General features: G+C 41.4%; 2 protein-coding genes across 2 annotated transcripts; one reads left to right on the top strand and one right to left on the bottom strand.

Annotated features, from left to right (window-relative positions):
* Positions 1-3,055: 3,055 nt before the first annotated feature.
* Positions 3,056-4,030, bottom strand: LOC104470430 (olfactory receptor 14I1-like). Its single transcript, XM_010085358.1, is given in 1 exon segment — positions 3,056-4,030. A coding segment is annotated over 1 exon segment (975 nt).
* A 6,335-nt stretch (positions 4,031-10,365) lies between these two features.
* On the top strand, positions 10,366-11,301 carry LOC104470429 (olfactory receptor 13G1). The gene has a single exon (XM_010085357.1). It carries the CDS (start codon positions 10,366-10,368, stop codon positions 11,299-11,301), a length of 936 nt encoding a protein of 311 aa, XP_010083659.1.
* Positions 11,302-13,393: the final 2,092 nt, after the last annotated feature.

Here is a 13,393-nt window from a genome sequence, read left to right as displayed (position 1 = left end):
GGGGTCTCTTTTGTGAAGCTCGTGGTGGTGAGATTTTCATTGTATCAGTGTTTCCATTGTACTCTATATACTGTCTTATTGTTATATTCTCCTTTTTTTTTGGTTTTCCTCGTGTGGTATTATTAAAAATCTGTCGTTATCTCAACTCACGAAGTTCCACTTTTTTTTTTTTCCTATCCCTCCCAATTTTACCGGGAGGGGAGTGGGAGGGGGGAGGCGGTGTTGCGACCACGTGGTGGTGGTGGTCCTGACACCAAGACAATGTGATTGACAATCCTAGAGCACATATGTAAGTAGGGTGTTCTTACAGCATAAAGAAATAAAAAATCAGAAGGGTGCAGGGAAGGTACAGTTGACTTGTGGCAATTGCCTGGTATTCATTTAAGGACTCGTCCTGCAGTCCTTTGACAGCTGGTACTCTTCCTGAAATTCAGCAGAGATTTCTTGGGATTCCTTGTAAAACGCTTTGCTTCTGAAAGACTCTAGCTTCTTTTTATTCCAGACTTTGAAACAAGGTGTAGCTCAGAAGTTCTTATCAAAGAAGCAGACAAGTCTTCAATAAAACTGAAAGTAGTTGAGTTGCTGGGGAGTCTTTCTTGCTTTCCTCCTTCCCTCCTTCTAAATGCACATTTCACATCTGAACTCCCAGTTCAGCTGATAGGCAAAAACACTACAAGGGAATCAAGGAGTTCTACATTCAAGAATGAAAGCAAAGATGTTTGGTGATATTTGAAAGTACTTCTGGTTCTTTTTTCTTACTGGCTAAATAAGACTGATACCAAAAACAGAGTGCAGAAATCAACCCAATATCATGGAGTCTATCCTCCTTGCATTTGAGTATCTTCCTGAACAATGGGTTTCCTTTTCTTGTTTCTTCCTCATCATATACAGGATTTCTGTGAATAGAACCATCCTTATAACTGCTCTGGTTGTTATTAGATCACCTTTACATACTGATGTGCTTTTTTCTAGAGAAGCTGTAATCATTGGAGATTGATTATACCTCCACCATCCTGCCTAAGATGCTGGCCAGCTTCTTTACAGGGGCAGCAGAATGTCTGCTAGTGGCTGCCTTGCATAAATGTTCTTCTTTGGTTCATTGGGAGCTGTTGAATGTTATGTTCTGGCAACAATGTATTGTGATTTATATTTAGCAATAGGTAATCCATTTTACAGATCAGATGAACTGCAAGTCCTGCCTCTGGCTTGAATCTGTTTCCTGGATAAACGTTTTATGGCTATTGCTATAATAACATCATTGGTGTCTGCACTAACTACTCTCGTGAAACCCCACCTAGAGTACTGTATCCAGCTTTGAGGTTCCCAGTAAAAGAAAGATATGGCCCTCTTAGAGCAGGTCCAGAGAGGGCCACAAAAATTATCTGAAGGGTGGAACACCTCTCCTATGAAGAAAGGCTGAGGCACTTGGGGTTGCTCAACCTGGAGAAAAGAATGATCCGTGGAGATCATATTGCAACCATTCAATTTATAAAGGGGGCTTATAAAGCAGATGGAGAACAACATTTTACCAAGGCCTGTAGTGACAGGACAAGGGGCAACAGTTTTAAACTGAAAGAGGGTAGACTTAGATGGGATATAAGGAAGACATTTTTTACAATGAGGGTGTTGGGACACTGGAACAGGTTGCCCAGTGAAGCGGTGGATGCCCCAGCCTTGGAAGTGTTCAAAGTCAGGTTGGACAGGGCTTTCAGCAACCTGATCTAGTGAAACATGTCTCTACCCATGGCCAGGGTGTTGGACCAGGTGATCTTTCAAGGTCCCTTCCAACCCAAACCATTCTCTGATTCTCTGAACCTTCTGTGGCCCAGTGAAAGAGATGGCTTCTTCTCTGATTTCAGCCCTGGGGCAAAACTTTCCTGCAGTGACACCTACACACTGGCTAGTCCAGCTTTATCTTCACTGGGGATCACAGTCACTAATACACCCACACTTCCCATTTCTGGCACCACAGACTGCTGTACACACATGGGCACACAGAATAAAGAGCCCCTTGCTGTAAAATAGTTGAAGGTGGATTTTATAAAGGAAAGAAGACAAACTGCAGTGATAGTGGCAGGGCAAAATCAGACAAATGTACCAAGCAAGCAGCCCCTGCTTATGGAATGAACCCTTTTATTCCCTTATGCCTCTATTTCCCACACTTGTTGCTCCCCAAGTTACTAAATCCCTCTCTTCTCCCATCTTTGGTTCCTCCCCTAAACATCCCATAGTAAGTTCTGTCTAATCTCAAATTTATCTTTTTTTTTTTTTTTTTTTAGGGGGGGAGGGGCTGTCCTTCCCCCCCAGTGTGTCCCACACTGCTACACACCAACCTCCCTTAGTCACAAAGGTGATCTGGAGCGCTGTTTCTGGTGACTCATCTTGATGGGTTTCATGCCTGGACAATGGGGCTCATGACCTCAGTGATTCTGTTCTGTGAGGGTCTGGGGCTGAGGGTGGGAGGAGATGGAAGGGAGTGATCATTTACTTTGAGAAAGGAAGATGTGCAATTATACAAACAGTTTAGATGAGTTACAGAGCAGATCTTGTGAACAATCATTTATTTAGATTTGAAGTGATGATAAAACAGATGCACATCTTGCACTGTGTTCACAATAGCCCTTGATGTACCTGATGCAATAAAGAAACAACATTCCAGTGGTGACTTAACCAAATGGACACCACCAAAACAGCTCTCTGGGTTTCTCATCATGTTTGAAAATGAATGTCCCGACCTCTTGGGCAGTCTCTCACATACACACTTAGATGCATCTCTTTTCCACAACAGCCTGATTATAAATTGTACTCCCTAAGGCTATACAAAACAAAGGGAAGGTGATATAGAGACATAGGCAGGCAGGCATACATAAAGTGTTTGCAAGCATTACCCTGGATTTGTTCCATTTCTGATATATCATTCTGCAAAAGATGCTGCCATCAGCAAGTCAAAATTACATGTGTAATGAGATCTTTAAACAATCTTCCTCAAAAAGGTCACTATTTTCCTCTGATCCCAATGGTATAAATTGTCTGCTGTTGGAAAATGAAGTGTTCATTAGCAAGAACACAGAGGAAGTCTAATGAAGAAAGACTGATTATTTCTGCATAATAACCTGTGGTCAGTTAATTTTTGCATAGCAGCTTTGATGTCATTGTTCCTCATGGTGTAGATTACTGGATTTATCACTGGTGGGAACACAGAATAGAGAAGAGAAGCTGTGACATCCAGAGCTGATGGGGAGTTGGAGACAGGCTTAAGATAGGCAAAAGAACCGGTGCTAACAAACAAGGAGACCACAATGAGATGAGGGATGCAGGTTGAAAAAGCTTTACGCTGTTTTTCCTTGACAGGAATTCTCAGGACTACAATGAAAATCTGAATATAGGATATACTTATAAAAGCAAAGCAGGTGACAACTAAAAGGAAACTAAATGCAAGAACCCCAACTTCACTCAAGTATGAATCAGAGCAGGAAAGCTTGAGAAGCTGTGGAACTTCACAAAAGAACTGGTCAATGATGTTGGACTTGCAGAAGGATAAATGAAAAATGTTGCCAGTATGGAGAGCAGAGTAAGGAACGCAGCTGAGCCATGCACTGGCTGTCATGCAGATGCAAGTAGTCCTCTTCATGATGGTCTTGTAGTAAAGAGGTTTGCATATGGCAATGTAACGGTCCTATGCCATGACAGTGAGTAAAGCAAGATCAGCAGCACCAAAGACATGGAAGAAAAAGACTTGGGCAGCACAGCCAGAATAGGAGATAGCTGTGGTATTCAACAGAAAGTTGGCCATGGACTTAGGGATGGTAACAGAGATGATTGAAAGGTCTAAGATGGACAAATTCATCAAGAAAAAGTACATGGGGGTGTGAAGGTGATTACTGACAGCTATGACCACAATGATGAGAAAGTTACCCACCACAGAAGCCAGATAAATCCCCAGAAACACCATGAAGTGGAATATCTGCAGTTCTCGTGTATCAGAGAATCCCAGGAGAAGAAACTCTGTCACAGTGCTTTGGTTGGACATTTTCTTTCCAGGGTGTTGGTGAAAGGCTGTGAAAGAAAAGTCAAGGATTTTGACTGAGACTTGATAGTCTGCTCCTTAGTCTCTCTATCGTCTGCATTTCACAGTTGCCCTACACACATTTTGGTCACTGAAGATAAAATGCATGAATCCCACATGATGGAGCAAACTATAACTCAGAAACAAAGTGCCCAGTAATCATAGTTCCATATATAAAATACATGTGAATGTACATATGTATGTATGTTATATATAGGTATGTATACATATATATTTCCCTGCAGTATACATATGTTTTTATATGCATATTATGTATATTGTAAATACTAGATGCTTATATATATATGTATACATTTGTATAAACACTGTCCATTTTTCTTATAATTATTTCAATATACATTTGTGCTCATATATATACATACATACTTATTTTTATATATGCATGAGATCCTATAATCTCCATTGTGAAAATCCAACCAACTTTTTTTTTCCCCTAGAAATATGTCCAAGTAGAAACATGAGTCCCGATGTGTCTGCAGTCATTCGACATGGAGCTTTCAGAGTATTTCTCCTAATCCCAGCTAGAGCCACTAATATTATCTTTTATGGTGTGTGACTCATCAGCCTTCAGTAGTGAGATCCTGCTGCCTAAATGGCATCAGAAGATGCCAACAGAGACAGCCTCATATCTCCCCTCCTGGACTCCACTTTTCAGAAAGTGGCAGGTAACCTACAACCTCATGCAAACATGTCAGCAGCCTCAGGGCATCTCAAAACACACCAAGCACACACATTCAAGCATCTGACTCTCACTGCAGGATGTTTTTAGCAAGAGGCAATCTCCTTTGATTAGTGGAAAGAAAAAATCAGAACGGATTCCTGTGACTGCTCGTAAAACTCCTGCCTTAGGATGGACTGCAAAATCTTCTTTCATTGCCCAGCCTCTCCCCTGCTAGTAAAAGAAGGGCAGCATGATTAGCCTGCATCTAAACGGACATTTTTAGATGTCAAAATTGAGTTAGCTAGGTCCACACTTAGACATTCTAGGTCCCCACTGTTCTTCTCAGTCAGTGATTCACCCTGGTGCTGTGGTGGACATCCAGTCTTAGAGAGAGGAATTACTTATGCTCTCTCATTATTCTTTCCAAAATGTTGAAAATGCTTGCAAAATTAACTTTTTCATTGAACTTTTTGCAGTAGGATTAAACACAGAACAAAATGCTGAAACTTTACTGAACTCGCATGATATGTCTTTTCTTTCACACTAACAGCATTACTGTCATTACCTTGAAATGAAGTAGCAATCCTGATGTTGTTCCTTTTAATGTGTTTCCAAGATTCTCTGTTCCTCTCAAATGGAGCTTCTTTGTGAATGACTCAATAACGGATCATTTGAAACACTAGAAATGCTGCTGTGCTCTCCAGGTATGAAAGACGCAATCACTGCCATCTTCTTATACCTTCAAGTCAGGATGAACTTAAAGAAGATACAAACCAATTTACCTTAGAGAGAGCTGTGTACACCTGCCTCACAGCTCCACTGTAACGATATGATCAATGCAGTGAGAAAAAAGGCTATTAATGTCTCCCTCCAGACTTGTGGGAGTAGCACTCCGGAGGCCTGCACAGAAGCTCAGAAGCACAGATGTAAAGCTAATCCATGGTGCATTCTTCAACTGCAAAGTCAAAATGGGCAACGTGGTAATAGAACGCTTTTCGTGTAATGGAAATCCATCTATGGTCTCAGAAGACTCTAGATGTACCTGCACATATAGTGAGATGTACATGAACTGGCAACCAGAGCTGACTGCCTTATCATTGTAAGAAAGGGAAGAATTGCTTCTTGACACGTTAATATTATCAGCTCATGGCTGAATTGTAAAGAAATTCTTGGGTGCGGTTGGCTTGGGGTTGTTTTACTTTTTTTAAAATTGCAGGTTTTTGTCTTAGATCACTGAATTTACATTTTTTCTCTTTTTTTTTCAAAATTCTGACTGATGCTGGATTGTGAAGAAACATCTGTCATTTTCTGCAATGCCCTAATGTAACTTGGACATAAAACCGGAGTTGACAGGCATAGCAAAGGATGCCTGGGAGCCTGTCGCTCCCTGGGGAAGACATTTGGATGTGCAAACTCTCTTAAAAGTCTTGATATGCTAGATACTTTTGTTCAGCAATAGCATATCATGTTTACTTCAGGTCAGCTCTCAGAGATCCCTTCACGGGCAAATGTGGGAGCTAGGATATCAAGATCCCTTGTAACCATACATGCAGTAGACAATTCAGTGAAGGTATCCAAAGATGAGGCTACAGTCTTTGTTTTCTTTCCTTTCCCCTCATCCCCAACAGTTGTCTAGTCCCTGCCTTTGGCTCAATAGAATTATCACAGTTGTCTTTGCAGATTTTACTCTTCAGTTTATGCAGCACTTTTGATGGTTGTAGCTGTTTGACATTGACTCAATTCTTTTCCTCTGTCTTTGTTCACCAAAGTCACATATCTCTGTAATCTGCTGCTCTCTTGAGCTTCTTAGTGTTAAGTTAAACCAACAGCTGATGATATAAACTGGTTCCCACATGCTCTGTGCTTAGCTGACTTGGAAATTCTGAGGTGTGACAAGGCCAAAACATTGAGGTGCAGATTTATTGCTGACTCCTCCCAAGAAGGATCTCCCAGGGATCTGATGGGATCCTGTCCCTGGAGCCCTGCACAACTCAGAACCAGAGACATCATACCAGGAGTTTCATGCTGCTTTGGTGGCAAAGATTGATGGGCCATTGTGATGACCTGATGCAGGTCCCCAAAGCAAAGTTGTTGCAGTTTTTTTTTTCCTAGAAAGTTAGATTTCTATCTCACGATCTAAGTTGTGTGTAGTCCAAACACACCAGAGGTATTTAGTGACTTCAGGATGTGGTCAGGCATCTGAGGGAGGGTCAGCCCCAGATTCAGAACACTGCAGCACAGTTCAGCTCAAGTTCAAGATACCTAAACTGAAGCATCTAAGTGTAGGGAGCAATCCAGTAGCTGTAACAAGTAGATCTGGTGCCTCTGGAGTTGAACTAGAGTCTTTCAGAAATGGACATATGCACGACAAAGAGGACACAGCCCATATGGGAGACTCGTGTTGTGCTGTGTTGTGATGGCTTTCTGTGGCAAACTGTGGTCTACGCTCTGCTGTCAAAGGGATTGAGAAAAATGTGTTAGTGATTTCAGTTATAGCGTGCCATTTGGCAGCCTTTGACTCCAGTTCATATTTGATTTCTAGCATGGCCGGTACAGCAGCACTCAGTGGTGGCATGACTTCGCTCAGGCCTCAGCAGTCCACTCTTAGCCTCAGCTCTCTGTTAGATTTTTGCACTGGCCACATGGGACAACTGAAGGGTGGATGAGTTTTGTTTATCAGTCCTTGACTGTAGGGAGTAAGTGAGATTATCTTTGTATTCTCGGCATTGTCTGGCCAATCCATCCATAGCTGGTGCCTGTGTGTCTGTCCAGCTCATTATCCTCAGGCTGTTGGCATATGATGTTGGTGCACTTCATATAAACTTTTGCCACATGGACCACATGCACCAGATGTCATTTAGGTCTTTGGACACCTGGTTGCCATCCAGGTTGTCATAAATCACCTCCACAACAGCTAATTCCCTCAGATACTGGATAGGTCCCTCAGTGGTGGTTCATATACTGGAGGACCCCAAGCTGAATGCACTATTCCAGATTCTGTCTAACCAGTGCTGGGAAAAAGGGAATAAACACTTCTCTGCACAGCCTGCTGGCTATGCTTCTATATTGGGTCTGGCTGAGATGGAGTTAATTTTCCCCATAGCAGCCCCCATAGTGCTGTGTTTTGACCTGGCAGCTAGAACGGTGTTGGTGACACACCAGTGTTTTGTCTACTGCTGAGCAGTGCTGACATTTGGGAGGGGACACAACCAGGACAGCTGACCCAAACTGAACAAAGGGATATTCCATCCCATATGATGTCTGCTCAGCAATAAAAGATAAGAGAAAGGAGGAGGAGAAGGAGCATTCATTATTTCAGTGTCTGTCTTCCAGAGTAATCGCCATGCATACTGAAGCCGTACTTCCCAGGAAGTGGCTGGACATCACCTGCTGCTGGGAAGTAGAGAATAAATCTGTTTTCTTGGCTTCCAGACACGGCTATTGCTTTTGCTTCATTAAAATGCCTTTATCTTCACCAAAAATTTTTTTCCATCTTATTTTCTCCCCCCACTCTCCTGCTGAGGAAAGGAGTGATAGAGCAGCTTGGTGGGCACCTGGTGTCCAGCCAAGGTCAACCCATCACACCTCCTCATGATACAGCTCAGTACACTGCTAGTTTTCAAGCCCAAGAATCACAAACAGAAGTTTTAAGCAGAAATTAGCTTTACTGGTATCAGTGTTGTGAAGGAGGGAAAATGAAGAGAAACTTCTCCCCTAGAGGCAAATTAGCTAACAAACCCATCTGGGCCCCACTCCACTGGGCATTTGGTTAAGTTATTCCAGGTCATTACTTCATTGCTGAACTAAGTTACCACCACTTGGGTCCTCCTCCTGAGGCATGCTTTCAGGCTCATTCTAGGCTACATTCTTGAGGGGGGAGAAATCTCCAGAAGAAACTATCTTGACAGATGAGGCATATTTTAAGATACTGTTTCAGAAAGGCTTGTGAACACTGTTTGTGTGTCTGATGAAAGGTAAGAATATTAATCCTTCATTGCTGACTCCTTTTTTATTTCATTTGCTGTTTTCTCTTCTGTATATTCTTCCTTGGGTCTAGTAATGCAACAATGAGTTATATTCTGTGTTCTATCTTCTTCTGACTCTTTTAGTGTCATAGGTAAACAGAACTAACTGTTACAAGCTTAGATTAATATTTTCGTTTCACAGATGTTTGTATCACAATCTTCAGTTTGATGGAAAATGAACAGAGGCAATTGTTCATCCCAGTAATGCCTTAATATCATATGAAAAACATGATAGCTGGAGATTCATTCAACAACAAGTTAGCAATCTAATTCTGAGCTAAGTTTTAATCAACACAGGAGAGGAAAGGCTGGTGCCTCTGAATGGTGATTCAGGCAAACCATCTTAGACCTGTACCTTCATCAAGATTTCAGCAATGCTAAAGAAGAATCAGTCTCTCTCCATTGACACTGGTGGAAGGTGAAACCACCAAGAGAGTTGGTTTGCAGTTCACTTGGAAGTGCAATGAGATGAGGTGAATTCTAGAAAAGATCTAATTCTGTACTGTTAGAATCCAAGGCAGAAATTACAACTCTGTTTGTTGCACCTGGGTATCAGAGCCTCTTCTTGGTCATTTGGAACGGAATTCCAGGCACAATTTTAGATAGTCAAAATTGGATGGACCAGACAGAAATATCTAAAATTTGCTAGAAATTTCCATATTTGGGAAGATGCCCAGTTGCAGCTGGCAGCACTCTATCTTGGTAGAATGCAAGCCCAGAGACAGCTTCAGACTTACACTGCTGAGTAAAACCTCATGCAGTCTCTGATCTCTCTGTTATCAGCCAGATTCCTGGAGGCCCATCACCAGAGATGGTCAGAAACATCAGCTTTCTCTGCTTGCATCTTCAGTAGCTGAGATCCCTTCATAGACCTGGTCTGTCATAGATAGATAAAATATGTAGGGTGCATGATGCACAAACAGTAAACATTGTTTCCCTGTTCCTCAGGTAACTTTAAAATTATTTTAGAAAAGTAATTATTTAAATAGTATATTTGTTTCTAAATTAGTAAATTAATATCTCTGATCTATCTCAAGTGGTACAATGACACACTATTGTCTTTTTGTCTCCTTGCTTTCATGTCTCAAAGGTCTTTCTTTTAGCCCAGTGCAGAGTAATTTTATACTCAAACAGCCCTGGTGGAAATTAGGTCTCAGCATCTGTGTTTTTGGATTCATGTGTAGGAGTTGAAGTCCACACCACAGTCAGGGAAGACTCACTATGCAATATGGGTTCAAAATGTCTCTAACGCTATTTCAGGAAAAAAAGAAAGACATAAAAAGTTCTGTTAATCCTTTCAAGAACTGCATCCATATATTAATTTATCTTATTTCTCTACTATTATTGTTATTATTATTGTAGTATCAGTCATTCTATTCAAGCACTGATATGACTTTCCTTGTACACTGACATATTTTCTCCCTTATTTTCTCTGCTACGAGGTTCTGGTTTGTTTGGGGGGTTTTTTGCCTTTAGAAACACGTCTCTCTCTCTCTCTGTCTTTCTCTATTGTTAACATTGAATTGAGTATGTGCTGATCATGATGCAGTAACATCTTTATTTTTATTCCTACATAGGGGACACCAAGGCAAATGCATCCACGGAATCTCACCAAGGTCTCTGAATTCATCCTTGAGGGTGTTTTTGACAACCCTCACCTCCAGGGTCTTTATATTGCAATATCTTTGTGTCTCTACCTCACTGCTATCCTCAGCAACTCGTTTGTCATTATAGCTACCCTTGTCCACTCACCACTTCACACCCCTATGTACTTTTTCATCTCCAACCTGGCCATCCTTGACTTGGTTGTTATATCCTCAGTTCTGCCCAAGATAATGGAGAACTTGATCCTGGGCAAGAACACCATCTCCTTTGGGGGCTGTGTAGCACAGCTCTACACCTTCACTTTCTCAAGTTCAACAGAGCTTATACTGTTAACAGTCATGTCTTATGACCAGTACCTGGCCATCCGTCAGCCCCTTCACTACGTAACCATGATGAGCAATGGAACCTGCCTCTCTTTAATGGCTGGTATCTGGGGAGTTGGTACCATCAATTCCCTCATACACACCCTTCTTGTGGCACAGCTGGACTTCTGTGGGCCAAATTTAGTCCAAAATTTATTGTGTGAGATACCCCTGCTCCTTACCCTGTCCTGCAGCTCAACCTACCTCAGTGAAATAATGGTTTACATGGCAGACATCATCTTAGGCATGGGAAACTTCCTGCTGGTCATCCTCTCCTATTGCCTCATCATTATCACCATCTTGAAAATCCAGGGCTCTGCAGGGAAGTGGAAAGCTTTCTCCACCTGCTCCTCACACCTTGCCATTGTTGGCTTGTTCTACTCTACCATCATCTACACCTATATCCATCCATCTCGAACTCCATTAGAGAAGAACAACAAAACAGTGAGCGTTATGTACACTCTGGTGACTCCAACTTTGAACCCTCTGATCTACAGCCTGCGCAACAAAGTGATCAAAGAGGCATTCTGGAAAATTGTGCCATTTCACAAGACAAATTAATACACATAGCCACATGCCCATACTTTTCAGCCCTGCTCTGCATGGTCCACAGTCACGGGTAGCTGCAATGTTGTGTCAGTCTTTGCTGCTTATAATAGTGACATTGCTTTCACTGAAGTTCATACCAGCAACAATGTTAGTTCCTAAGGAGAAATTATCTGAACTGAGGATAACCTGAGCAGAGTGAGGCGAACTGTACCTTAGAAGTGTTTGTTAGTCTGAATCCTCTAGAAAGGGAAGGAAGAGCAGAAACTCAACGGCGATGACTATATGGTAGCTTTGATCAAGTGTTTACACTTATTTATATCAGCTGAGACTGGAGTTTACCAGCAATCACAGATTTATTTTTTTTTTTTTTTAGTGGAATGCAACTATTGGTGATCTCTTGAGTTAGTCTCCCTTTTTGGTCAGCAGAGAGGCAAAGGCAGTTTAAGGATGGAATTTATCTGAATTTTCCAGACCTCCCTCTGCTTCTGAAATTGTACCTTAGAGGTCTGTTTCTCCCTGTTGTAAAGGAGAATGTCCTCCTACAGTTACCTCAGCCTACCTATTGATAACCTATCCAACATTTATGTTTTTAAATTTTTTTAATGTAAAATCAGATCTTTACTTAAGAACATAGAAATCATTAATCAAATCATCATTTAACACTATGAGAAATTAATTACCATGATTATGTGCTCAGTCTCAGGCTATTGGTCATGATTTTCCTTCTTTCTTCCCTAGATGTACTTTTGTAAAAGACATTGAAAAAGAAAACAATAAACAAAAACAGCCTAAGTAAATAACAATAGAAATACATTATTTTTAAGATATTCCTCTATTTGTGTGCCCTTGGATTTTTAAATGGTGTCTAAAATCCTGTGCATAATTGTCTTCTGAAGGATATACTCTATGCCTCAGAATACATTCTTGTCCTCATGTGGTGGCAGATACTTGTCCACTTGAGATGGACTTCTAAATCCTCTTCACAGTTAGTGGAACTCTATCTTTTTGAACAAAATGGAAAAAAAATACTAACAAAATTACTTATTGCTTTGGGAAATAAACCTTAGGGGATGTGGGTACATTTTCAGTAAACTTATGCCTACTTCCACTACTTTATTCGTTGCTTTACCTTAAGGAAGGAGGAAAGGAAAGAAGATTGAGTTACTCAATGGTCTAAAAAAAAAAAAAATTAAATCTTCTCCTTATTGCCTTTGCATTTTGCTGAAGGTTTCAGACAGTTTATCTTCTAGGGGATACACAACACTTCTTGGATTTTTTTGGTGCTTTTCTTATAGAATAAGAATCATCTGGTAAAAGAATAAATAACTTTACCTGCTGTAAGGAGGGCACTGACCTCACCAAACTTTACAAAACACCAGTGAAGAAAGATTCCTCTGATCTCATAATCTATGCTTTTTTCGGTTCCAGTGGGAAACAATCCCAGAGACAGACAGATGAAGTAAATTTAGTTCAGAATCAGACACTTTAGAAAAGGCTAGGAGACAGCCAGTTGTCATTTCCTCACAGCCTGTAGGGCTTGTCCCTACACCTCGTTCTTACAAATATTTCTCACTGAATACATACCCAATCCTAAAGCAAATAAGTACACTTTATTTCAAATGGCATGCTGATTTTGATCAGCAGAGTCTTTATTTCTTGCAGGTAAAAGGAATGTTGTATGCCTGTGTTCTCACCTTAAATATTGAGCAGGTTCATACCCCTGCCAGAGCTCCTGACTTGGGACTCTCTGTCAAAGCCATGCAGAGAGAGACTACTACAGAGTGATGCCATGCAACCATGTTAGGGATCTGTGACAGAGCCTACTGTTCATAGAAGGACCCAGCTCCCAGAGTGTCGCCCCACAGCTCCTTTCTGTCCAGTTCCACCTACTGCCCTGCAGCTGAGATCACACCTTCCACGTCCTTTATGCTAGATTGTCCGAGCTTCTCATCCACAGATACACTGGTCCCTCCACTCTCTGGTTCTGCCTCATGGCTTCTTTCCACTTTATCTTTTCTTCTTTGCATAAAGCTCTTTTCTCAAGGAAAGGGCTGGCTGAACCTAAAGGCAACAGCTCCCATAACAACATCTGGGGGATGACGCG

This window comes from Pterocles gutturalis, unplaced genomic scaffold, assembly GCF_000699245.1.
Source record: "Pterocles gutturalis isolate BGI_N339 unplaced genomic scaffold, ASM69924v1 scaffold485, whole genome shotgun sequence".
Classification (NCBI taxonomy): domain Eukaryota; kingdom Metazoa; phylum Chordata; class Aves; order Pterocliformes; family Pteroclidae; genus Pterocles; species Pterocles gutturalis.
This window is presented reverse-complemented; position numbering and strand designations above follow the sequence as displayed.